The 23,462-nt window shown below is 47.6% G+C and overlaps 3 protein-coding genes across 4 annotated transcripts; all 3 read left to right on the top strand.

Moving 5' to 3' along the window:
- Positions 1-536: 536 nt before the first annotated feature.
- Positions 537-3,314, top strand: LOC115547805 (clathrin interactor 1; the record flags this gene model as incomplete). 2 transcript variants are annotated; one of them, XM_030362260.1, is given in 5 exon segments in its annotated part: positions 537-618; positions 728-805; positions 896-1,194; positions 1,318-1,498; positions 1,603-3,314. In XM_030362260.1, coding segments are annotated over 5 exon segments (1,011 nt in total), but the record flags the coding sequence as incomplete, so codon positions are not given.
- A 770-nt stretch (positions 3,315-4,084) lies between these two features.
- On the top strand, positions 4,085-9,128 carry LOC115546581 (transcription factor SOX-30; the record flags this gene model as incomplete). Its single annotated transcript, XM_030360185.1, is given in 5 exon segments — positions 4,085-5,152; positions 5,247-5,507; positions 5,793-5,957; positions 7,407-7,843; positions 8,184-9,128. Coding segments are annotated over 5 exon segments (1,470 nt in total). The 3' UTR covers positions 8,286-9,128.
- A 391-nt stretch (positions 9,129-9,519) lies between these two features.
- On the top strand, positions 9,520-22,964 carry tcerg1b (transcription elongation regulator 1b (CA150)). The gene is given in 26 exon segments (XM_030361583.1): positions 9,520-9,617; positions 10,205-10,424; positions 11,088-11,240; positions 11,626-11,927; positions 12,188-12,251; positions 12,253-12,270; positions 12,272-12,319; positions 12,321-12,411; positions 13,533-13,583; positions 14,496-14,580; positions 14,582-14,694; positions 14,977-15,080; positions 15,259-15,347; positions 15,704-15,864; positions 17,420-17,501; positions 17,639-17,774; positions 17,982-18,059; positions 18,061-18,072; positions 18,179-18,297; positions 18,467-18,617; positions 18,744-18,908; positions 19,863-20,045; positions 20,375-20,587; positions 21,159-21,242; positions 21,888-21,988; positions 22,235-22,964. Coding segments are annotated over 26 exon segments (3,072 nt in total). The 5' UTR covers positions 9,520-9,570; the 3' UTR covers positions 22,437-22,964.
- The last annotated feature ends 498 nt before the right edge of the window (positions 22,965-23,462 follow it).

Below are 23,462 nucleotides of genomic sequence, written 5' to 3'. Positions count from 1 at the left end.
CACACACAACACGCACGGACCCTGGGTCAAACACACACCGGACCCTCTGTCAAACACACACAACACGCACCGGACCCTGGGTCAAACACACACAACACGCACCGGACCCTGGGTCAAACACACACAACACGCACCGGACCCTGGGTCAAACACACACAACACGCACCGGACCCTGGGTCAAACACACACAACACGCACCGGACCCTGGGTCAAACACACACAACACGCACCGGACCCTGGGTCAAACACACACCGGACCCTGGGTCAAACACACACCGGACCCTGGGTCAAACACACACCGGACCCTCTGTCAAACACACACAACACGCACCGGACCCTGGTCAAACACACACCGGACCCTGGGTCAAACACACACCGGACCCTGGGTCAAACGCACACCGGACCCTGGGTCAAACGCACACCGGACCCTGGGTCAAACGCACACCGGACCCTGGGTCAAACACACACCGGACCCTGGGTCAAACACGCTTTTCGTTAGGTGCGATGTTGACTTTTTTCCTTTCTTGTGGATCTAGACGTCTGTCAGGCTATCTCCCAGCAGTGGTCTGGCGGACCTGCTCATGGTTGACCACCCACCTCATCCTGGCGCTTCCCCAGGTAGGCTGCTTCACCTCACATCCACATGGGTTTCAGGGTTTGAAAAAGGAGTTCTCTGCTGAAATAGACCCCTGCTGGTGTGTTTGGTGTTTGGTGTCTGTGTTTTCAGGCAGCAGTTCGGAGCTCATTGCTGGGTTTGCTGACTTCTCTTCCCCCGCAGCTTCTGCTAGCCTCCCATCCAACATGGGTACCTCACTCTTCCCCCTTTTAAAGCTGTCTTTTGGATGAACTTGACTAATGTAGTGAGCAACAAAGCTAACCATCCCCTGTCCTGCAGGTGCTGCAACACCAAATGGGAATGGAGAGTTTGGGGATTGGAATGCATTTTCTACCCCACCATCATCTGCCACAGCTTCGTCTCAGCCTTCCACTGACCTGTTTGGCAGCGTCCAATCAGCCACAGCCCCTGGACACGATGCTGTTCCACCCTCTGCTGAGCTTTTTGACCTCATGGGCGGGACAAACAATTCACTGACCAATCAGCATGCAACGATGTGCACGTCTCAGAGCTTGACTTTCTCTCTTGGGGGGACAACTGTTTCCATGCCAACGATGCCACTCTCCCGCTCCCAGCAGGTGGGTGTGTCTCTGTCAAAATTGTATTTCTGTAATGGTAACGTATGACTGTCCATTAAAGGATCTTGGATATCTTATAGAGATAAACATTAGAGCGGTCACGGTATTTCTTCTGTGTTTCAGAGCATGGGGGGTCTGGTGTCCCAGGGGCCAATTGGGCCGCAGCAGAAGTTGGGGGCCGGAGGTCAGACGCCGTTGGGGTCCACCTGGTCTGATCCCTCCGTCAACATCAGCCTCGACTTCCTGTCGTCTGGCCTCAACTCCAAGACGCCCCCCACTCTCAACAATATCATCCAGCAACAAGGTAGACGAGACCTTTTGCAACTGGCATTTCTAACAATTTACGCTCAAATAATTGCGGCTGTGTTGGACGGCAAAATATAAATGACCGAACTTGTATTTCTGCAGGCCTGCCTCCAGTCAATCTGCTGCCCCAGAACTTTGGGGGGCTAAACCTCAGCTCCCTGCCCCCGGCCACCCCACTCAGAACAGCCAATCCTATGATGGCCAGCAATGCCATGGGCATGCCTGCATCCATGGCAACGGGGACCATGGGAATGGGCATGAGTGGAATCCCAGTGAGCCAAGGCATCATGGGGATGAACATGAGCATGAACATGGGCCTGACGGCTCCGGTGATGATGGGCAGCATGTCTGGCCTGGGCATGCCTGCCGCGGGGATGCCCGCCTTGGGCCTGGCTCACGCCATCGCCCCGGTCATGGTGCCACCCAAACAAGATGCCTTCGGTAACTTTGGCAACTTTGACTTCGGAAAATGAAGAAGTTCTCTCATGAATGCATGTCTGACTCTGAGGTGTGTATGTGAAAGAGAGGGGTGAAGACGAGATAAAGACTAGGAGATAACAGGAGGACTTCCTGAAGAACAGCGTTAAGGGTTTCCCATCTGGCTCTTGTTTCTCAGGATTCCAGTTGTTGGTCGGCATGTTTTGGACTAATGAAGGGGGGGAAGGGGGTGCATTTTTTGCTGTTGGGGCGTAAAACGGCTCTGCTCGTCAACTATGAAGTGTAAGTGCGCCGGTTGACCACTAGAGGGACAAATAGGTGTATCACGTATGAAGTGTTATGGTGTTGTTTTCTTGAGACCAATTTAATTGCCCATTTATTATATAATGGATATTTAACGAAAACAGATCTGCACTGTCACATCACCTCATTTTATTTTTGTTTAGAAATTATTTTCCACGTGTAGCATTTGGATGTGCTATAGCCTACCATGGCCTTTTTCTTTTGACCATGAAAACTAAAGTGTATCCAAGAAAGTGAAATATCCTACTGCTTACCTGGGGATAAGGATTAGTTCTGACCCCTATATCTTTTATAAAGAGCGTCCCCTCCTCAAACCTTGGACACTTGTACACGGTGTAAGGGCTGAAGGGAGTGTCATCAGTATTTGGATCATGCCACTGATCCTCAGGTCCTTAAGAACGCTATTCCATGTAATTTTGAATTAAGCTATAGTATGTTTTTACTATACACAAAATGTTTGCTAAAAGTAGTTTGAGTTTGTTCAATCTTAGCCTATAGTTTAAATGTAAACTTTTCCCCTCATAAATAATGGCAGAGCAACATAATCACAGCCCACACCAAACTTTTTCAATGGTACACTGAGCATCTTAGATTCATACCAAGCAAAAATCTTTAGAACAGTCAACCATGTCAAAACTTGGGTCACTTTTTGTTGCTAGCAGGTGTGTGTGTGTGTGTGTGTGTGTGTGTGTGTGTGTGTGTGTGTGTGTGTGTGTGTGTGTGTGTGTGTGTGTGTGTGTGTGTGGTGTGTGTGTGTGTGTGTGTGTGTGTGTGTGTGGAGAGATGCAAAGAAGAGCCTGATGGTTCTGCACTCCAATGACCAAATCTTTATTTTACTAAAGGCCTAACGTTACTCAGAGGGATCGTTATTTGTTCCACAGCTGTTTGTCTTCATTGTCTCGCAGGTTATGTTTGTATACTTGAAAGCTACTAAAATACTTTGTATTAAACTGTGAATGATAGAATAACTCACCCTTTTCCTTTGCAGTCCATTAATTTGATTGAAACCAACCTGTATCTCTGTAGCCTACTTCTCGGCAGCTCATTAAATTATATTATTTAAAACATCCTATGCATACATTGTTTGGTTTTTTGGTGATTATTGTGAAGACAACCGAAACAAAAGCAAACTTGTAACTTAAGTATATCTACTCCATCCCTAAACTATAGCAAGCTTAACCACCGTCCTCAGGTCATCGGAGTGTTTCTACTTAATACCTTAAAGTCGAAGTTAAGTATGGAGTTAGAATCATGCCAAAACCCCGCACACACGGAAAACGTGTTTTGCTCACGCATAACGATTCACACGCACACAAAACGTGTTTTACTCACGCACAATGATTCACACACACGCTCAGTGTGGTTTGCAAATACAAAACATCATTCACAAACTAATGCATTTTGCTTCAGAAACAAATACAGTATGTTTTACACAAAGTACAAAAAAAAGTCCTTCAAGTACACAAAACAATTCTACAAGTACGGAACGCTGAAAGCTGCGCGTGGATCGGAAGGCATTTGCGCACGGATCAGCAAGGCGGAAAATTAGTGCCAAAAGTCACGTGACAAACCAATGTCCTGTTATTCACACTACACAACAGCAGGAGGCGCTGTTCAGTTTAAGGCCGCCAGAACGATCTTTTTTTCTCCCCCAAATCTTTATTTGATGCCGGCCAACCGTGTGTGGATTCTATGGAAAGCTAGAATGGCGCGGTAAAAGTGTTAAACCGCACGGAAACCGTACGGAAACCGTGCTGTTTGGCAGGAACGACGCCACCTGTTGTTGTGTGAATCACAGGACATTTGTTTGTCACGTGACTTTTGGCACTCATTTTCCGCCTAGCTGATCCGTGCGCAAATGCCTTCCGATCCACGCGCAGCTTTCAGTGTTCCGTACTCGTAGAATTGTTTTGTGTACTTGAAGGATTTTTCACAAACTAATGCAAAATGCATTAGTTTGTGAATGATGTTTTGTATTTGCAAACCACACTGAGCGTGTGTGTGAATCATTGTGCGTGAGTAAAACACGTTTTGTGTGCGTGTGAATCGTTATGCGTGAGCAAAACACGTTTTGCGTGTGTGCGGGGTTTTGGCATGGTTCTAACTCCATAGTCAAGGACCGCAGGTCATCATTGTTTCTACTGTTTTATCCTTTAAACTTGATCAGGTCAGCAGGTCCGCAGGAATTTACTAAATAAACACGTTCTCTGCGGCGCGCGGGAAGCCAGTTTAAACTCCGTGACAGTTGGACCTCTTATGAATGATCTTTAACCGTAGCCTACTAATGATTTAAACCGTATTAATATTTAACCGTATTAATTATCCTTAAACGTGTTCATGATTTTAACCGTATTGATGATCTTGAACTGTATCAATAATCTTTAACCGTATTCATTATCTTAAACCATGAAGACACAGAACAAGCGAGGTGTGCAGACGCGTTTTGAAAATATTGATCAGGCAGAAAATATCGACCTTTTAAGAACAAAACAGCAGAAAATTAGAAAGGTTAAGGACGTGCGAGGGCATGAAACCATAATCGGAACCCAGTGGGAGGCCGAAGATCCGATCCAGATCGACAACATCGTTCTTCACACCATAGCCCGCCAACATGATCCTGGAGACCCGCAGCCCTCCACACCCTCATCGTGTGAAAAGCTTGATTCGGCTCCCGGGCCTGGAGGACTAACAGAGGCCAGTAAGCAACGAGATGCGAGGCCAGGCGGTAACGTTACTCACGCTTTCTACCCAACCGACGGTGGATATATTCGATCTTTCAACGCAACCTCTGCTGGTCCACGTCCCCCGATCAGTGTCTTCCAGGCCTTTCAGATGTCCCAGACCGGTACCCCGCAACACAGCCCTAAACCCACCGCAGGCCTGGATGTCACTCTCCCTCCCTCAGATGAAGGTGAGACCTTCTGGCACACAACTTTTTTGAAGGGTAAAAAATCAGATCACAACCAATGTTTAGCCTTACATGTTATTTGTTTCATTCCACAAAGAAAATGTAAAAGCCCTGGTTTTGACCGAGTCACCATACAGCAAAGGATTCAAAAAGGGCAATATCAAAAGGCCAATGAACGCCTTCATGGTGTGGGCTCGTATCAACCGACCGGCCCTGTCCAGGGTCAGCCCTCAGGCCACCAACGCAGACATCAGCATCCAGCTGGGCAATGAGTGGAGCCGGATGAGTGAGGAGCAGAAAAACCCCTACTTTCAGGAGGCTCAGAGACTGAAAAATGTACATCAGCAGCAGTTCCCTGGTAGGACCACTTCATATGTAACTTCTGGCAGAAATTGGTGTGAGTTTGAATCTCCGCTGGTAAGACCCAGAGCTGTGGCAAATAATAACATACAGTCACCAAACTATCACAACAAAACCACCAAACTATTTTCACCAAAGCACTTTTTCACTTTTATTCGAAAACAGTTGAAGTTTACTTTTACCTTACAAATATGAAACTGGTTACTGGTAGGAATGGAATAGTTGTATTGAAATAGTTTGGGTGATCCTGGCAGAAAAGCCTGTTGATATGTTTCTACTTCAGGCTGGATCTATCAGCCCCAGAAGAAGAAGGGGGGTCCTGGGGGCCACCGGCCCAGCCCCTCTGATGCCGTCCAGGCTATGGAAGAAGAGCCACATGGTCAGGCTTCCACCCGTCACCGCCCAATACAGCCCTCCAACCCTCTCCTCCACAGCGAGCGGGGAGCAGGTGGGACCCCCCGAATGAACATCCCCGTGTGGCTCATCTCTAGTGGACAAGTAGAGGCTTTCACAGCTTCATGTTTAATCTACACCTCTGGGGAGAAATATTAGGCTCTTAATGGGCTACATTGTGCAACCTGACCAATGACTTGTGGAAGGACGACAGGTTTTTATTCTGTGTGGATACACCATACATGCTTGCTATACAGCAGGGGTTTTCAAATTGGATGAATGTGAGCCTCCCCTTAGAGTAGGTAAGGACAGCCGATACCCCGCCCCCCGCCCCCAAAATAAAATCCCGTCCGCCTGACCTAACAGATGCCTCTTCAGTTATTGACATCTTTTGTGTGTTCTAGGCAAAGATGACTTTCAATAACTAATCAAATGTAAATATTTTTTAATATTGTATTTGAAGACATTTAATTCCACAACTTTTTTTAAAGCGCATTCATAAACGATTATTTATCTAACAGCAAATAATTTCCAACTTCATGCAGGCCTAATTGAGGCTAATTTTTAAATCAATCATCAGTAGGCCTATCCACAAGTCAACAAAACAAAGCATAACCGACGACACCGGACGGCTGAAATCGGCACTGTCTGGGCCTTAAGCGCACGTTTGAAGGAGATGCACATCGTCTCGGAAAAAAATCAGCACAATGGACAGCTCTCTGATCAATGAACGACAACGGCATGTTATGAGATCGAACAGATTCACATATTTTCATCAAATTTGTTAACGATTTTAGCCACATAAATCCGCTGATTTAAACAACAAACAAAATGCGCCAAATTCACATCATTTGCGCTACGAGCGGCATCAACCCTGTGTGTGCCCAACCAATTTATGCATTCAAGGCAACACAACTTTGACTTTCAATTTAATCGTCCATATCAGTGAGAACAGAGGCCTCGCTTTTGATGCGCAGAGGTGTTCGATGCGGGGCTGCACTGCAAAGAGAAATAAATGCAAGTCCTCCACCTGCAGCCTTGGTTTGTGTTTGTTTTTAATCAGGGTCAGTGCGGAAAACCCACACTCACATAAGTAGGTTGAGGTGAAGGGGATTAGGACTTTCATAGCCTTTGTGGGGATCTGGGGGAACTTGTTCTCCACAGAAAAACAGAAACGCATTCAAGATCATATTTCCTATGATCTTGAATGCTAGGAAATGATGCATTTTAAAACTAATACACGCACGCACAATTACCGATATAAATAGAGCTTCATACAGATGTGTATTTCTTCTTTATGCATCATGATGTGTATCGGTTGGGTGTGTTTATGTTTGTACTGGGTTGTTCTTGCCTGTGTGTGCATGTATATTTAGATCAATATATTGATATGTATGTGTGTGTGTTTGTATTATTATATACCCTGGTGTATACCTACCCCAGGGTATAACATCATCTGCAGGAGGGAGATGTCATGCATGCTTTGCTGTGTTCTATCCTTCAGGCTCCAGTCGTCCTGCACCTACCAGTCTACCACCTACCCCTCACAGTCTCCCGTCATCCACCACATCCGTCCCGGTGTTCCCCACTCTGCCTGGCGCCTGGCCATCCAGAGGGGCAGACCCTCGGACCTTGCACACACCAGCCTCAAATCCAGGCCCCTCTCCCTTTCCCAGGCCCTCCCATGCGCTCAACAGCTGCCCCCAGGGCCTTTCTCAGGGCCAACATTCAGACGCAAGATTCCTTCCTGGGCCATCTCCGTCCAGCATGGTCTGCTCCTTTCCTCAGTTCATGCCCATGTCTTGGTCCAACCCAGCTCCTTCCAACCCCTACTCAGCATCTTCTGCTTTGATACCCCGACCACGCGTCATCTACCCCAACCCTCACTTTGGACCCTGCTACCCCAAGGATTCTTCAATGGCCGCAGTATTACCCTCAGAGGTGAGGACACCCATCAACGCCTCAGCCACGCAAGTCTGGTTGGGTATAGCTTCATTTTCCTTCTGGTCCATTATACCACAAATCAAACTGCAGTTAAGGTCTGGTTCTTCACTTTATTCTTGTGTTTAGACTTTGCGTTTGGTGTGTGTCCCATTGACCAGGGTTGTTCATTGGGTGTTGGCGGGCTAGACAATGAGCATTGTTTATTTTAGGAAGCATTCAGTCATGAAATGTATTAGTCATTGTTTTTTGGTAGTTACTCTCTGTAGCTCATTGAGATAACGGATCTTAGCTTGACTAACAAAATAAACGACCCTAATCCCGCTCCGTTTTCTAACAGCTACTACGACACCCCCCCCTTGAGGTACGACGTGGCTCTGACGGCCCTCCACCTGGAGTACCTGCAGCGCCAGCAGCAGGCTGCCTGGGCCAGCGGAGATAGCCCCCCAGGACCTCCGGGGGCTCACCCATACGCCACCCAGACCTTTGGCCCGTGGTTTCAGAACCCGAGTGGCCCGCCGGAGACAGAGGTCCTGGGCTCGTTCCTCCACAGCTCCGGCAGCTCAGCCATGGGCCTCATCCAGAGCCACCAGCTCAGGCTGCCACAGCAGCAGGGAGAGGGGGAGGGATGTGACCAGGAGGATGAGGTGGTCGAAGTGCTCTAGGGGAACCTCCAGCACACGGTTCAGCAAGATCAGTTTTTAATCTCACAATCGTTCTCAATTGTCGTTCTCTAAACTGTTTAAGGAATTTTAAAGGTGCATCAAACGTTGAAAATGTAACGGCCTATATTTTTAATTATTATGTGCATATGAATTATTATTGTGATCGAAACAAATCTTCTAAATGAATTTGTCCATCATATCCGAAGTTATTTCCAACTGGTGAGAACATTGAACAACTGGATACAAGAAACCGCCTGCAAAATGTCTCGCGTGTCAACAGAGAAATGTACCGTCAGCCAATAAATATGAGAACAAATTTCAACACAGAATACAGTATACCCTTTCAGGACGTTACCTTGGTGTTTGCAAATATGAATGCAAATGTGACTGCTTGCCCTCAAGCCAGGGCAGGTGACGCACAGTTCCAACAATTACTTAAATATGCATGGCCTTCTAATGCTCTCAAACTAATATATGCCGTGATAGAGAAAGGCCAAAAGATGTTCACAAGTACACTAAATAAAAGTGTTCTTAAATGGTTGGTGCACTGTAATTAAATTCATGTTTTGAGGCCCCTAGCCGTGTAGTGAATGTACACTTGCATTAAAGTGGACTTGGTATGACATACTTGTATTTAACTTTAGTCTAGAACTGAACATGCATCTGTGTGCAGCATCATTGTGTGAGCATGGTGTTTGGTTTGAGTATTGAGTAGCCTAATTATATTGTTGATATAGAAACACTATCAGTCGAACTATGGGACACAAATCATATGCAAAATGTAAGAAGACAAACAAAAAATCCCAAAAAAATACAGAGAAAGACAGACACACAGAGACACGAGGTTTAATAAATACACAATCGTGCAAACAAAGACATCATGGTTTACGGTCTGTGGATCGGACTCGGGATTGAACAAAAAATCTATGAGTGACAGGTTCATCATCCAATCAGAACCGCAAGCGTTTGCTTCTGTAATGTGATTGACACGATACGTGGCGAATAATACTTGCGGATATACGTTAGGGGCGTTTCCAGGAAGAGTTGTTACATTTTCCTGTAATGGCGGACCAGACAGACAGCGAAACTATCGGGTTCAACGATAACAGGTAAGCATTGTGGCAATAACGTTATACATAGCAATGCAATGTAAAAAATCGAGTCCAAATGTGAAAGAGCCGTTCGATATTTGATATTGCGGGGTTGCAATGCGCTCTAGCAAGCCTCGCTGTTGCTTTGGAGGGGAGCACGTTAGCCAAATAGCGGTTTAGCTAGCAGCAGGATGTCCAAGTCGCTGGTCATTCATCACCTTATCAGAGGCACATGCTGAACACAGAGGGTCACACCATCTATGAGGAGATCTACTTCATCACAATGATGTGGGCTACTGCGAATATATCGGAATACTGCTTAAATGGCTCTTAGCGACTTGTGTGATCTATATATGCTGGCAAGATTATATTGGGCGATCGACCAGTCAGCCAGCATGCAGGGCTGTATCGAAGTGGCTTTGAGTGGAAGCAGTCTAGTGTTTTGGTTCTTACAAAGTTAAGCTAGTAAATATGTACCATCTTATTGTATAGTGGGCTTATACAGCGAACTGGATCGAACCGTTCAGACGTTATCAAAGCAGCAGCGTTGGTGGGATTTAAACTGGTGCCATTTAACCGTAGTGTGGTGATGTTTTGGTCTGCAGAATGGCGCAGCAGCCCGTGCGGTTTCGCGGCCCTGCGCCCGTCCAATCCCCGGTGCTGCGCGGCCCCCCTCCGCTCCTCAGACCGCCGCCCCCTCCTTTCGGAATGATGCGAGGACCGCCGCCACGGCCTCCGTTTGGACGGCCGCCCTTTGACCCAAACATGCCACCGATCCCGCCACCTGGAGGCATGCCACCGCCTATAGGACCTCCTCACCTACAGGTGAGCCGTATAAGTATAACATTCCTAAAGCTATGTTCAGACGGAGGGAGCGTAATGCCATGACAAACTGTAGCATACTGATACTTTGATGTGTGACCGCATGAAATGTACATTATCTACTGCCCTAAATTGCGTTATAGCGCAGTCCTTCTCAAAAGGCGGCTCTAAACCACTAACTGGGAATAACTGGCCCAGTTTCATAGATAAAAAAATGTACTGGATGGATAAGCAAGCAAGCTATTTTACCATTGATTTATTTGTTCATACAATGTTTTGTTTCCAAATACAAGTGGCAGTTTAGAAATTGATATAAAAAGTGATGCATTCCACCGTTGAACTGTAATAATGTTTGGATGAGTTGGAGCTGGTGGATCTCCCTCCTGTGCTAGAGCTTTGACCTCATTCAAGAGTCTGCTTTAAAATCTATATCGACCAGTAGTGCATCTGGCAGAGGACCATGGATCTGAGTGTCGAAGGAAATTGATTCTGGAGGATGTAGTCCTTGTAGCATTAATGACACCATAACAGTGGCTCTCTGAGTAAGAGTGAACGCTGAATGGAGGTATGATGTGAGTAAAATAGTTTCATAATGGCCTCTGAATTTCGCTAGTGTTGGTTTGGCCCGAAAATGCTCCTCACCGGCCTCTTCCCCTTCTGCCCCAGCGACCTCCGTTCCTGCCTCCACCCATCGGCAGCATGCCTCCGCCTCCAGGGATGCTGTTCCCCCCCGGGATGCCCCCCGTCTCAGCCGCCGTAGCGCCGGGCATGACCCCGACCGAGGAGATCTGGGTGGAGAACAAGACGCCAGAGGGGAAGGTAGGCTTGGGATGGGATGAGGCCAGTAAGGTGCTGATAAACACTGGATCTCTTGACAGTATTGAGATGGTCCGAAGATGCTTTCACAAAATGTACCTTCACATAGGGACAATTACCACATTTGAAAATGTGCCTCACTAGTTTTTATCTTTTCCACATTCTCATTTGTTAGACTACATGTAAGGAATTAACCGGGTTGGTAATGTTCCAAAGCTGTGCATTGATTTTAACCGGAGGACATGTAGTCAGTAGTTCTACTGGTCCCTGTCAAAAATGCAGAATGGTCCTATTATTGAAAAGGAAGACCCACCTTGGATGGTTCTGCCTCCCTTTGGTTTCATGCCCGAGTGTAGTACCTGACTCCCCATGTGTGGTTCTTCTCCAGGCCTATTACTACAACGCAAGGACCAGGGAGTCTGCATGGAGTAAACCAGAAGGGGTCAAGATCATCCAACAGTCAGAGCTCAACCCTATGCTGGGGACGGCTGGCCCTTCTGTGACCGTAGGGGGAGCCGTCCCCGCCAGCTCAGCCAACGTCAACACTACAGCCAGCACAGTCGTAGTATCGGCCTCCTCCCCTGGCCAGGCGCCCTCCCCGACACCCTCTCGCACGCTGGCCTCTAGTCCAGATCCCAGCAACTCTTCCCCTTCTGTGTCCATGGCAGGTCAGCCTCAGCCGCCTGCAAGGCACACGCACACACGCATAGGCACACTCGCGCGCCCGTGCCATATTATTCATATTAACAGTTTTTGGTCTTATCATGAGGTTTTGGCTTGCATGAAATAGACTGATCAACCCTAATGCAACCAAATGAATCAGACTACATTTAGCATTGAGTAATGGTGTTAATGTTATATCAGCCAGCTCTTAGCATGACCTTGAAACTGATTTGTTTTCTTCTTTTTTTCTGTTTCTTATATAATCGGGTCCTTCCTTACAGACCTAGCCCACGTTGCAAAGTGACCTCGGGTATGGGAGCGTCTCCCGTCACCGTGGTGACTGTTACCAGCGGTGCCATCGCCGGTCACAGGCAGTGCAGACCATGACCATGATTCCCACAGCCCTCACTCACAGTGTTGGCCCAGTCCAGCTCCAACATGCCTTCCTTCCCCCCAGTGATGGTGCCCCCCTTCAGAGTGCCTTTGCCCGGCATGCACATCCCGCTGCCAGGTAAGGAACCACAAGTCTTCGTGGCCCGCTTTCAGAAGTTATTATTATTTTAGTATACTTGTCTGTCTTTTTTTCTTCCCTCAGAATTTTACAAGTACTACCTACCTACTGCTCGGGGGTATTCCATGTACCCCCCGTTTAAAACTTTGAGATTCGAGCTGTAAACCAGGCTGTAATCTGGTTTAAATGGGGTAAAAGGAGGTGTTGAGTAGGGTGCACCCTGAAGCCCCATCGGTCTTTCCTTCAGGACCTCAGACTCTTTTAAAGAATAAGACAACGATATACAGGAATTATGTTAAACATTAATCATACAAACCAGGAAACAATGATCACAGGAGAACAAATTCTTCACAAAGAGGGGCGGGCTTATTTCATGTTGGTTCTAACAGACTGTCTAGCAGTATTGTGGTAGGATCTAGGCACGGTGTTAAGGCATGTCGCCTTAACTCCATAACCCTGTTTTCTATGCAGTTGATTGGTGTGATTGTTACGCATTACAAGACAAGGATGCAAAACGAACAAGGGTTAGGGTTAGGTCTCACCTTGCAGACCAGGGTAATGTTGGAAAATACACTGGATATTCAGTAATAAAAGTACTTGAACGAGGACAAACGGGTCCATCCGTGGTGGTAGAAGAGGGGTCAGCTGGTAAGCGCAAACAATGGCGGGTCATAAAGAGAGGGCCTTACCCACCGTTAGGTCAGCGCCGCCGGACCCACGACGGACCGCCGAGTGAGCCTCACTTCGGCCAGAGTGTCTTTAATAAGGCTCCATTATATTTCTTCAGTCCTCCTGTAATGTTGTGGCTGGATTTAGCCTATGGCTCTATAGCACCGTCACTTAAACCTAATGCCAGGTAAAACTGGAAAAACGTTTTTGAGCTTCTTTTTTATTTTGTAACCACAAATTGGTGTATAATCTATGTTGAACTGGCAAATTGACTTGGAGAATTCTGTGTCACGTACATTTGTTGTGAATGAGTGTATAATCCTGTGTCTTTTTTGTGTGGGAGCCTGTGCCCCCACCCACTGAGTTCCCCTCACCGGCGCCCATTGGGTGCTCCATGTGAGCCCGTGTTCTGTTTCATACCCGATGCCTGCTTGTGTGCGTTGTTCTTGCAGGTGTAGCAATGATGCAGATAGTAGGCTCGCCCTATGTAAAGGCAGGCCACGGCCGCCAACGGTAAAACACCCTCCTCCTCCTCCCGCACTAGATGCATGGTAGTGAAATGGTTGTGATGATTCGGGGGGGTCCGGATGGCCGCCAGCAGGGGTGGGTGCTGAAGGCTGGGATTCTGATGTAGGGGCGACTGGTTCCCTTGGGGGCTGAACTTCTGAGACCAAATGGTTACGGAGTTTACTATTTATACTTATCTAGTGATGTTGCGTTTATGGCTATTCACCGATTTGTAGTCCGTGGTAGGACGCACAGAAGTGCTCATATGAATGACAACTGAGACGAGGGACATCAAACAGCTGAAACTGCATTCTTAGTGCTGGTAGCATCTGAGCGGGAAAGTAGTAGTAATGCCTATTTGACTACACTAACGAAAAGATATGATGAATAATAATAATGGTATAACTAAATACTGATGTGTGACCGCACAACAAGGAATAATGGTTGACTTTTTGGACAGAGTACTGTGTCACTGGTTGGGTATGTGGATGAAAGGCCTACTGTACACCCAGAGTTGGACTGTGACCGGGCAAACCCAGGTCACTGGGCCTGATCAGGGGTTTGCAACAGGCTAAGCAGCATCTATTCAGTGTAGGACTATGGGATAAATCTTGCGTGTTTGTCTAGTGTGTGTGTGTGTGTGTGTGTGTGTGTGTGTACTGTTTGTATTGAAACTGAAAGATTCCTCTGCACACATGGACCTGTTGCTTTTTTTAAACTGAAAGCACACAAGGTAGATCATCAGGGTATAAATTGGGATCCTGTTCCAGACATATTAAAAACTGGAGGTGTTTTATGCATTTGAGTTCCTTCAAAGTGGATCAGCATATGTTGTCAGTGGGATTGATGACGGCCGACTAACCGAGTGCTCCCTCAAGCCCCCTGTCTTCCCTCCTTTCTGCTTTCAGGGATGATTCCTGCATGCCCCCCTCCATGGTCCCCATGATGCCACCCCCAGCTGGCGATGACGGCAGGGCCCGGCTCGCTGGCGGGGCCTGCAGCTGCCCGAGTGGTCAGAGTACAAAACGGTGGACGGGAAGACCTACTACTACAACAACCGGACCCTGGAGTCCACCTGGGAGAAGCCCCAGGCCTTGCTGGAGAAAGGTGCGGGCCAGCCCCACTGACGGGTCTTAAGTGATGAGGCCCGTTAAGTGAGCGCAAATCCATATAGCATCGATCTGGGTTTCTGAAATGCTGTAAATGTACTTCTGCCACCTTGACTCAATTCCCCCCTCCCCCCCTCCAAACAGCCTTGTACAAACCCATGAAGGAAGTACAAATGAGATGCATACATGGAGTCCCTTTTGCAACAGGCAATCACTGCATTTTAAGGTCAAGAAAATGGTAATCATTGTTGGCCATTTGCTATTTCCTCCCGGTACCCAGAGAAGGAACTGGAGAAGGCCAAGGAGCGCCTGGCCCAAGTGGAGGCAGAGGCCATGGAGATGGAGGAGGAGGAGAATAAGGCAGACGCCGCCAACGAGAAAGAGGTAGGAAGGGGCGATCGGTACCTCTTTCCCCTCGCAGGGTTCTTGAGGAAAACACCAATGGATTGGCCACCGCATGAACGTCTTTATTGTGGCCTGATGGATGCACTTTATTTTGTGTGCATCTTCTCTTTAAAAGTGTTCTGAAGAAGGATACAATTAGTTTGCTTGTCTATCGCAGGAGCTTAAAGAGGAGGAGATGACGGAAGAAGAGAAGGCTGCCCAGAAAGCTAAACCTGTAGCAACGAACCCTATCCCTGGAACTCCCTGGTACATGCACTTCCCTCAAATACCTACTTCCTAGGGGTGTCCCAATCATATGGGGAGGGTCTAACACGATGACTACAGCGCAGCGCCCTTTGAGAGCACAGTTAATGCGTTTTCATCCTCAACGAAACGACTGCTGCTGCTGCTGACCTTTTTCATTGTCTCTACCGACCGGTGATAATTTGGCGACGGAATGACAGACGTGGTCCGCAGTGTCCATTTTTAATTGATTGATTCTCGATAAAGTCCCCCCAAGTACTAGTTAGTTTCAATCCGTCCCAAACTGTGCACACAGAGCCATGCATGGTATCACGCATGCACACACGCGGCTGACCTGTCTGGCCCGTGTCTCCCACCAGGTGCGTGGTCTGGACGGGAGACGACCGGGTGTTCTTCTATAACCCTACCACTCGTCTCTCAATGTGGGACCGGCCCGAGGAGCTGGTTGGCCGGGCGGACGTGGACAAGAACATTCAGGAACCGCCACACAAAAGAGGACTGGAAGACAGCAGAAAGACAGGTAGCGGGAACACCCCACAGAAAGCCTCTTCTGTGTGAAGGCGCTCCGCAAGGTGCGTGTGTAGATGGCCCAGTGGAGGGTGCTGTTGGTACGGAGTCATATGCAGCCTGTGGCTACGGCCCGTTCGGTTCACCGGGCTACGCACACGCGGTCCACCGCATCGTCCCTCAAGCTACATGCTTGAGGGACTTGACGTTGCCAATGCAATGGCTCCAAATCAAAATCACTTTACAAGCACCACGGTAACTGAATATTCAGTTATAAAAGTACTGAATATGGTGTGTTCGAGGTGCCTCGTACACGACCCGCACGAGTTTCAAAGTGGTAGGCATGCCCCCTTTTTGATCTTAATATCTCGGGATTCTGAGAGTGCACCAAGTTCAGGCAGTGAGTTCTACGAGCCAGGAAAATGCGTCACAAGAGCAACTCGTGCGGGTGGTGTGCGATGCATCTCGAACACCCAATTAAACATGGTTTCTACCACTTTGTTCTGCGTCAGCTCACAGCCGGGGCATGACTCCCAGGAAGTATGCTGCAGCATTAACTCGGTTTCAGACGATGCCATAGCCTCCGTCTATCTGATCAGACACACATCCCTAGGGATCCTCCATCTATCTGATCAGACACATCCCTAGGGATCCTCCATCTCACTGATCAGACACATCCCTAGGGATCCTCCATCTATCTGATCAGACACACATTACTAGGGATCCATCTATCTGATCAGACACATCACTAGGGATCCATCTATCTGATCAGACACATCACTAGGGATCCATCTATCTGATCAGACACATCACTAGGATCCATCTATCTGATCAGACACATCACTAGGATCCATCTATCTGATCAGACACATCACTCGGGATCCTCCATCTATCTGATCAGACACATCCCTAGGGATCCTCCATCTCTCTGATCAGACACATCCCTAGGGATCCTCCATCTATCTGATCAGACACACATTACTAGGGATCCATCTATCTGATCAGACACATCACTAGGGATCCATCTATCTGATCAGACACATCACTAGGGATCCATCTATCTGATCAGACACATCACTAGGATCCATCTATCTGATCAGACACATCACTCGGGATCCTCCATCAATCTGATCAGACACATCACTAGGGATCCATCTATTTGATCAGACACATCCCTAGGGATCCTCCATCTATCTGATCAGACACACATTACTAGGGATCCTCCATCTATCTGATCAGACACATCACTAGGGATCCTCCATCTATCTGATCAGACACATCCCTAGGGATCCTCAATCTATCTGATCAGACACATCCCTAGGGATCCATCTATCGGATCAGACACATCCCTAGGGATCCTCCATCTATCTGATCAGACACATCCCTAGGGATCCATCTATCTGATCAGACATCACTAGGGATCCCCTCCGCAGCACTGGGGTTTAATGCCTTATTGAAAAAGAAATGCCTGCTATGTTGCTCAGGGGTTGTGGACGTTATTTTGATGTTATTTCGTTCTTTAGATTGAACGACTTTGAACAAGCTTTTCCCTCTTTTGTCCCAAACAGCCCTTATTAAGGCAGAACCAGAGTCCTCCGCACCTGCTGAGGACAACCAGGAGGAGGAGCCAATCAAAGCCAAGAAAAGGAAGTATGTGGTCCCCTATGGTGATGTTTCATGCCTTCATCAGACTATTTCTACTTCCCAACTTAATCTTGGTGATATTCTCCCAATTTCTGAATCGTCCTCTGCCCTCTTTTGACCTGTGTGACCTTTGACCAAAACAGGAAAGAGGAGGTCAAGGAGGTTGAGACAGAAAAGGAAGCGGCGATGGAGCTGGAGCTGAGGGCGGCCCGTGAGAGGGCCATAGTGCCCCTAGAGGCGCGGATGACCCAGTTCAAAGACATGCTGCTGGAGAGAGGGGTAATATGTCCCCATAGTTAGACTGGTATTCATGGGTTTAATGACATGCTTTTGGAAAGAGGGGTAACATGTCCCAATAGTCAGACAGTATTCATGCATTTGAGACTTTAACTTCTTGCAAACACTCTGGTTTGTATTTTCCGTCATATACTCTGTTATTGTTTGGGTCCATTTCTAAGCAAAAATGTTGCCTGTCTTTCCTTCCAGGTATCTGCTTTCTCCACCTGGGACAAAGAACTACATAAAATAGTATTTGATCCTCGATATCTGCTGCTCAATCCCAAGGGAGCGGAAACAGGTGCGTACTTATTCTTCTTTCATTCTTGATGCTTTTATTATTGCTGTGACGTGAAACGAATTGGAGGAGGGTGGTTTCTTCAGCTTTAGCTGTTTGTCCTTGGCAGGTGTTTGATATATATGTAAAGACAAGAGCTGAGGAGGAGAGGAAGGAGAAGAAGAATAAGCTGATGCAGGCCAAAGATGAATTCAGGAAGCTGATGGAGGAGTCCAAGCTCACTCCAAGGTAAACTCCACAGAATATCGTGGAACCGATGCTCTTGAAGGTTCTCCAAACTCCATGATCACACCGTGCCAATCTGAAATCCATATCAAGGGAAGATGTAGGGACCCTCCACTTCCCAAGTGGAAACAAATCGATGTCCACATTTCTTCTGTTTTTGTTTGTTTTACAGAACAACGTTTAGTGAGTTCGGGGTGAGACACGGTAGAGATCCCAGATTTAAGAGCATCGAGAAGATGAAGGACAGAGAGACCATCTTCACGGAGTTCATGACGTCTCTGAGGAAGAGGGAGAAGGAGGACTCCAAAACCAGGGGGGAGAAGGTAACGCTGGCACACCACCCGTAGTGCATTCTATTTCTACAACCTTGAACCAACATGGTGTTTAATATGGATCATTATTCTGGTCCAGGGATCATGACCTCATGGTGGTGTGGTTTGTGTCTTCAGGTGAAGATAGACTTCTTCGAGCTGATGGCAGAGCACCACATAGAGGCAGGTCCTCGCTGGAGTAAGGTGAAGGACCGGCTGGAGACAGACCCCCGCTACAAAGCCGTGGAGAGCTCCGCCCTCAGAGAAGAACTGTTCAAGCAGTACATTGATAAGCAGGCCAAGGTGAGCCCCATTGGTCTGTCTGTTGTTTGTGCATAAAGCAACAGATAATGTTTATTTGAGTTTTGGTTAAAAACATTTTATCATTTAAAATGCCCTCTTTTGTCACCTCGTTATATGGTGGTTTTACACTTTATATTTTTATTATAAAGTCAAAGTGAACAACGGCTTCGCCTCATTCAGCCGCAAATGACTAGTGCAGTTATTAGGGATCGAGCGATATGGATTTTTTAGGGCCGTTACCAAAATTTTTTCAACAGCCTTAGCCGTTAACCGATACCAATTTTTTTTAGCCGATATTTGGAGCCGATAATACCCTGGAAATCCAGAGTTCTCGCGAGAGCACAATTTGAATTTGATCAGCTAGTCACTGTGGGAACGAGCAATATACTCGTGTATATTCTGGGCCTTCCCTGGCTCAGAATATACACGAGTATATACAGCGTTGCTGTTTTACCGACCGGATACGGCAAGAGTTTTATCTATTGGTTAGCTCCACTGGTCTGGATCCGTCACCCCTTGTATTCTTCTGATTGGTCGTAGTGTTATCTAATGTGTGTTATCCAGTGATATTTTCAAATGCATGCTTGGTGCCGCCCCTCGAGTTGGGCCATTATCATTACTCGTTGCCAGACCCTACAGCTTTTAGATGTGGGTCTGGATTTCCAGGCTAGGCCTCCCTCAATTTACATCATAAAAATGACAATAACAAATGTTACAATGTCTCAATTTAAAGAAATGAACATTTATTGAACTGCCTGTAAATCACGGCCAAAAAATAAATGCAAATAATCGGCCGATACTGAAAAAAAGATCGGCCGATACCGCTACACGTAAAATACGCAATACGATCGATCACTAGCAGTTATGATGGAGGCTGCCTGAGCAAGCTGCCCCCTAGTGGTGAGGCATGACTGAATGCAGCTTTTAACGGTGAGGTGGGTCCTTCCCTGGCAGAGTGTGGACATCGACAAGGAGCGGGAGATGGAGCGTCACGCGCGTATTGAGGCCAGTCTTCGGGAGCGGGAGCGGGAGGTGCAGAAGGCTCGCTCGGAGCAGACCAAGGAGATCGACAGAGAGAGGGAGCAGCACAAGAGAGAGGAGGCCATCCAGCACTTCAAAGCCCTCATGTCTGACATGGTGAGGAGCTCCTCCTGTTCACTCTGGTGTTGATTAACCTCGGGCAATTTTGAAACATGGCCTTGTTTCCCCACTTAGGGTTAGACGACTCTTTCAGTCGCTTGACTGGACTCATTAAACATGGTGGAGGTTTGGAGACAATGTTCACATTCATGCCATAAAACCATGAAGACCCTAGTCCGACCTCAATGGTTATGATCTGATTTAGAACTAGCACAGAACACATCTTGTAGGGTAGTGTGCAGTGATCCGGGGTTGGCACGAACCCGTCACATAGTGTTTAAGTGAATGCGTATTTGGGGGACTGAGAGCCTGGTCGGACTGTGCAGGTGCGCTCCTCGGACGCAGCCTGGTCAGACACGCGGCGGAACCTCCGCAAGGACCACCGCTGGGAGTCGGCGTCGCTGCTGGAGCGGGAGGAGAAGGAGAAGCTGTTCAACGAGCACGTGGAGGCGCTGGCCAAGAAGAAGAAGGAGCACTTCCGCCAGCTGTTGGATGAGACCAGCATGGTGAGGACGGCTGCAGAGAAAGGATCCTCACAGGTACATTGTGTGTGGGGGGCTTGGGATGTATAAACCTGTGATACTTCGTCTGTCATTTTATTTTTGTGCCTCACAGGCGAGAAAGGAATGACTATTCTTGTCTTTCATTAATTGAGTATTGTGTTCAGGTATTTTTGAAGGTAATGAATAAGTCCAAAACAAAGCTATTGCTTATTGTTGTAGAGGCTTGATATGTCCGTCCGCTAAAGTCCAGTGGCTGCCCCACGTAGGTGGAGCGGGCGGCGTTCTATCAAACATGCCGGCATTGGTAAAAGGAATTGATCAGCTCAATTCCAAACCATTTGGAACCAGTTCTCAGCCTGTACTTGGTCTCCCATACCCATTTATCATAGGATACGTTTGTATCCTGGTTGACAAAACGGAATGTTTTCCTGGAGTATAAAGGGGATTCAGTCCCAGCCCGTACATTCCTGAGGGACTCATGAAGAACACAGGAACCCTCTTGAGGGGACTCGGCATGTGTTCACACCGTATGCACCTTTTTAACGTCGCTCTTCAAAGGAGTGGTAGGCATGCGTGTGGTCGTTCTAACGGGTCAATGTTGTTCTAGATAACCCTGACCACAACGTGGAAGGAGGTGAAGAAGATCATCAAAGAAGATCCTCGCTGTATCAAGTTCTCCTCCAGTGACCGGGTAAGAACACCAAGAACCAAACTGACTGAACACAGAACCACCCTGCCTGAACCCTCCTACTGAACATAGAACCACCTGACTCAACCCTCCTACTGAACATTGAACCACCTGACTCAACCCTCCTACTGAACATAGAACCACCTGACTGAACATTGAACCACCCTGACTCAACCCTCCTACTGAACACAGAACCACCTGACTGAAGAGTCTGAGTCTTAACTAGGCAGACCCATGCTGAAGCTAGCAGCTCATGAGTTTGGTGGAGTGGCTATGGAGGGAGGCCTGGAGTAATTTTGATTAGGTTCGAGATGGTTAAGTTTAGGTGCTGGTTTGGAAATGGTCACATTTAGATACGAGGTCAGTGGTGGTTCGGTTTAGGTCAGTGGTGGTTTGGTTTAGGTCAGTGGTGGTTAGATCATGTAAAAGGTTAGTTCAGGGTTTACTTGGCTCAGTTAGTGTGTAACAAAAAGGTAAGTGTAGTTCTCCCCCCCCCCCCCCTCCCTTACCGATAATCTGAGCATGAGCTGTTGTACCAACCTGGGGTCTGACCAAGAACTCAAGCCCCAAACCAACATCAGGATCTGTCTATTGGTCCAGCTGGTTTTTACCAGCCTCTTCATGTCTTGTGTTCTTGCTAACTTGTAGAAGCGACAGCGAGAGTTTGAGGACTACATCAAAGACAAGTACATCACGGCCAAAGCAGACTTCAGGACCCTCCTGAAGGAGACAAAGTTCATCACCTACAGGTGAGGATGCACCACATTCTCTCCCCCTCTGCCCGTTGGCTCCCACACATTCGGTCAAAGGTCATGGACATCAATGCTCTTAGCATGTGGAAAAAATGTAATGATGGCCCATCAGTTTCCCCGTCATGTGGTGCACTTGTCCTACGATGTCATGAGTTCCTTCGAGGGGCGTTGCACGCGTTGTCCTTGATGACTCTGGCGTGCTTGACTCGTACAAATGTAAAGTGAGGTGCCCCCCCCCCGCAGGTCGAGGAAGCTGATCCAGGAGTCGGAGCAGCACCTGAAAGACGTGGAGAAGGTCCTCCAGAACGATAAGCGCTACCTGGTGCTGGAGTGTGTACCAGACGAGCGCAGGAAGCTCATCATGTTCTACATCGAAGACCTGGACCGGCGTGGACCTCCTCCCCCCCCGACCGCATCCGAGCCCACCAGGCGCTCCACCAAGTGACCCGCCTGACCGCCATGCTGCCCCCTGTCCCCCCCGTCCCGGCCAGAGCATGTGACCACCACCACCCCCCGCCCCCTGCCCCAGCAGGGCCACTGGGCTTCCTGAGCAGTGTTATGGCTGGACAGGGATTTTTATTGCTTAGACATGTTCCATAGAGATGTACTGTTGAAGTCTCTGTGTTATGTCGCCTTGTAGCCCTCGTTTAAAATAATAAAGAAGAAAAAAAGCTCTCTTGGCCGAAACTACAGCAGGGAAGTGAGGGTCCACGGTTTTGGTGACCTCGAACTCCTGCACTCTGAGTATTAGAGGAGCAGCGCGGGGCTGAGGCTGCAGCACATGGCCTCAGAGAGGTGTAAGATAGCTGATGTAAATGATGGAGTGTATGTGTGCGTCTGGGGCTCGGAGCCCTGCTGCCCCACTGGGCCGGTCATTGTGTCAGTGGCTGTGTGAATGTTTGTTTCTGCTCAGTGGGTAATGCTGATGTTGCAGCAGTTTCTGTTGCATCAAATAAAGGCATATTCCGCTGTTTTTTTTTTCTCCAATTTCTTTTTTTTCACTGTTAATTCTATCTTTCATCTATATATTATAATAGTTATAATGTTGCTAAACAGAATATTGAATGTTCCAGATAGAAGCTGCGATTTTAATTGTCGGTAGGTACCCCGGACCTCGTGATTTATTTGAATATGGTTTCCAGTACCTCGAGAGAAATGAAACCTATTCGAAGTGCCTGCCTACCATAGAAGTACATCTGGGTCAAGCTCCAGTGATCTAAATTCATGACCTGTTTTCCAACTTAAAGAAATGGTCATGCTGGCATGCAGAATGCTTACAGTACATTCAATGTTACATTTGATGGCTGATTTATATTCACTTCCTTATAATTCACTTCCTGGATAATTTCTGTTCTGAGGCTGAATTTAATTACTGCCATGAAGAACACTCATTAACATTAAGTATCCAATATGAGGAGAGCCACCAGAGGACGGCCTTTTCTCCACTCTATAAACCCGACCGCACCCCGGA

The sequence above is a fragment of the Gadus morhua genome, chromosome 7, assembly GCF_902167405.1.
Source record: "Gadus morhua chromosome 7, gadMor3.0, whole genome shotgun sequence".
Taxonomy (NCBI): Eukaryota; Metazoa; Chordata; class Actinopteri; order Gadiformes; family Gadidae; genus Gadus; species Gadus morhua.
The sequence above is the reverse complement of the archived record's forward strand: the minus strand, read 5'-3'. Positions and strand labels throughout refer to the sequence as shown.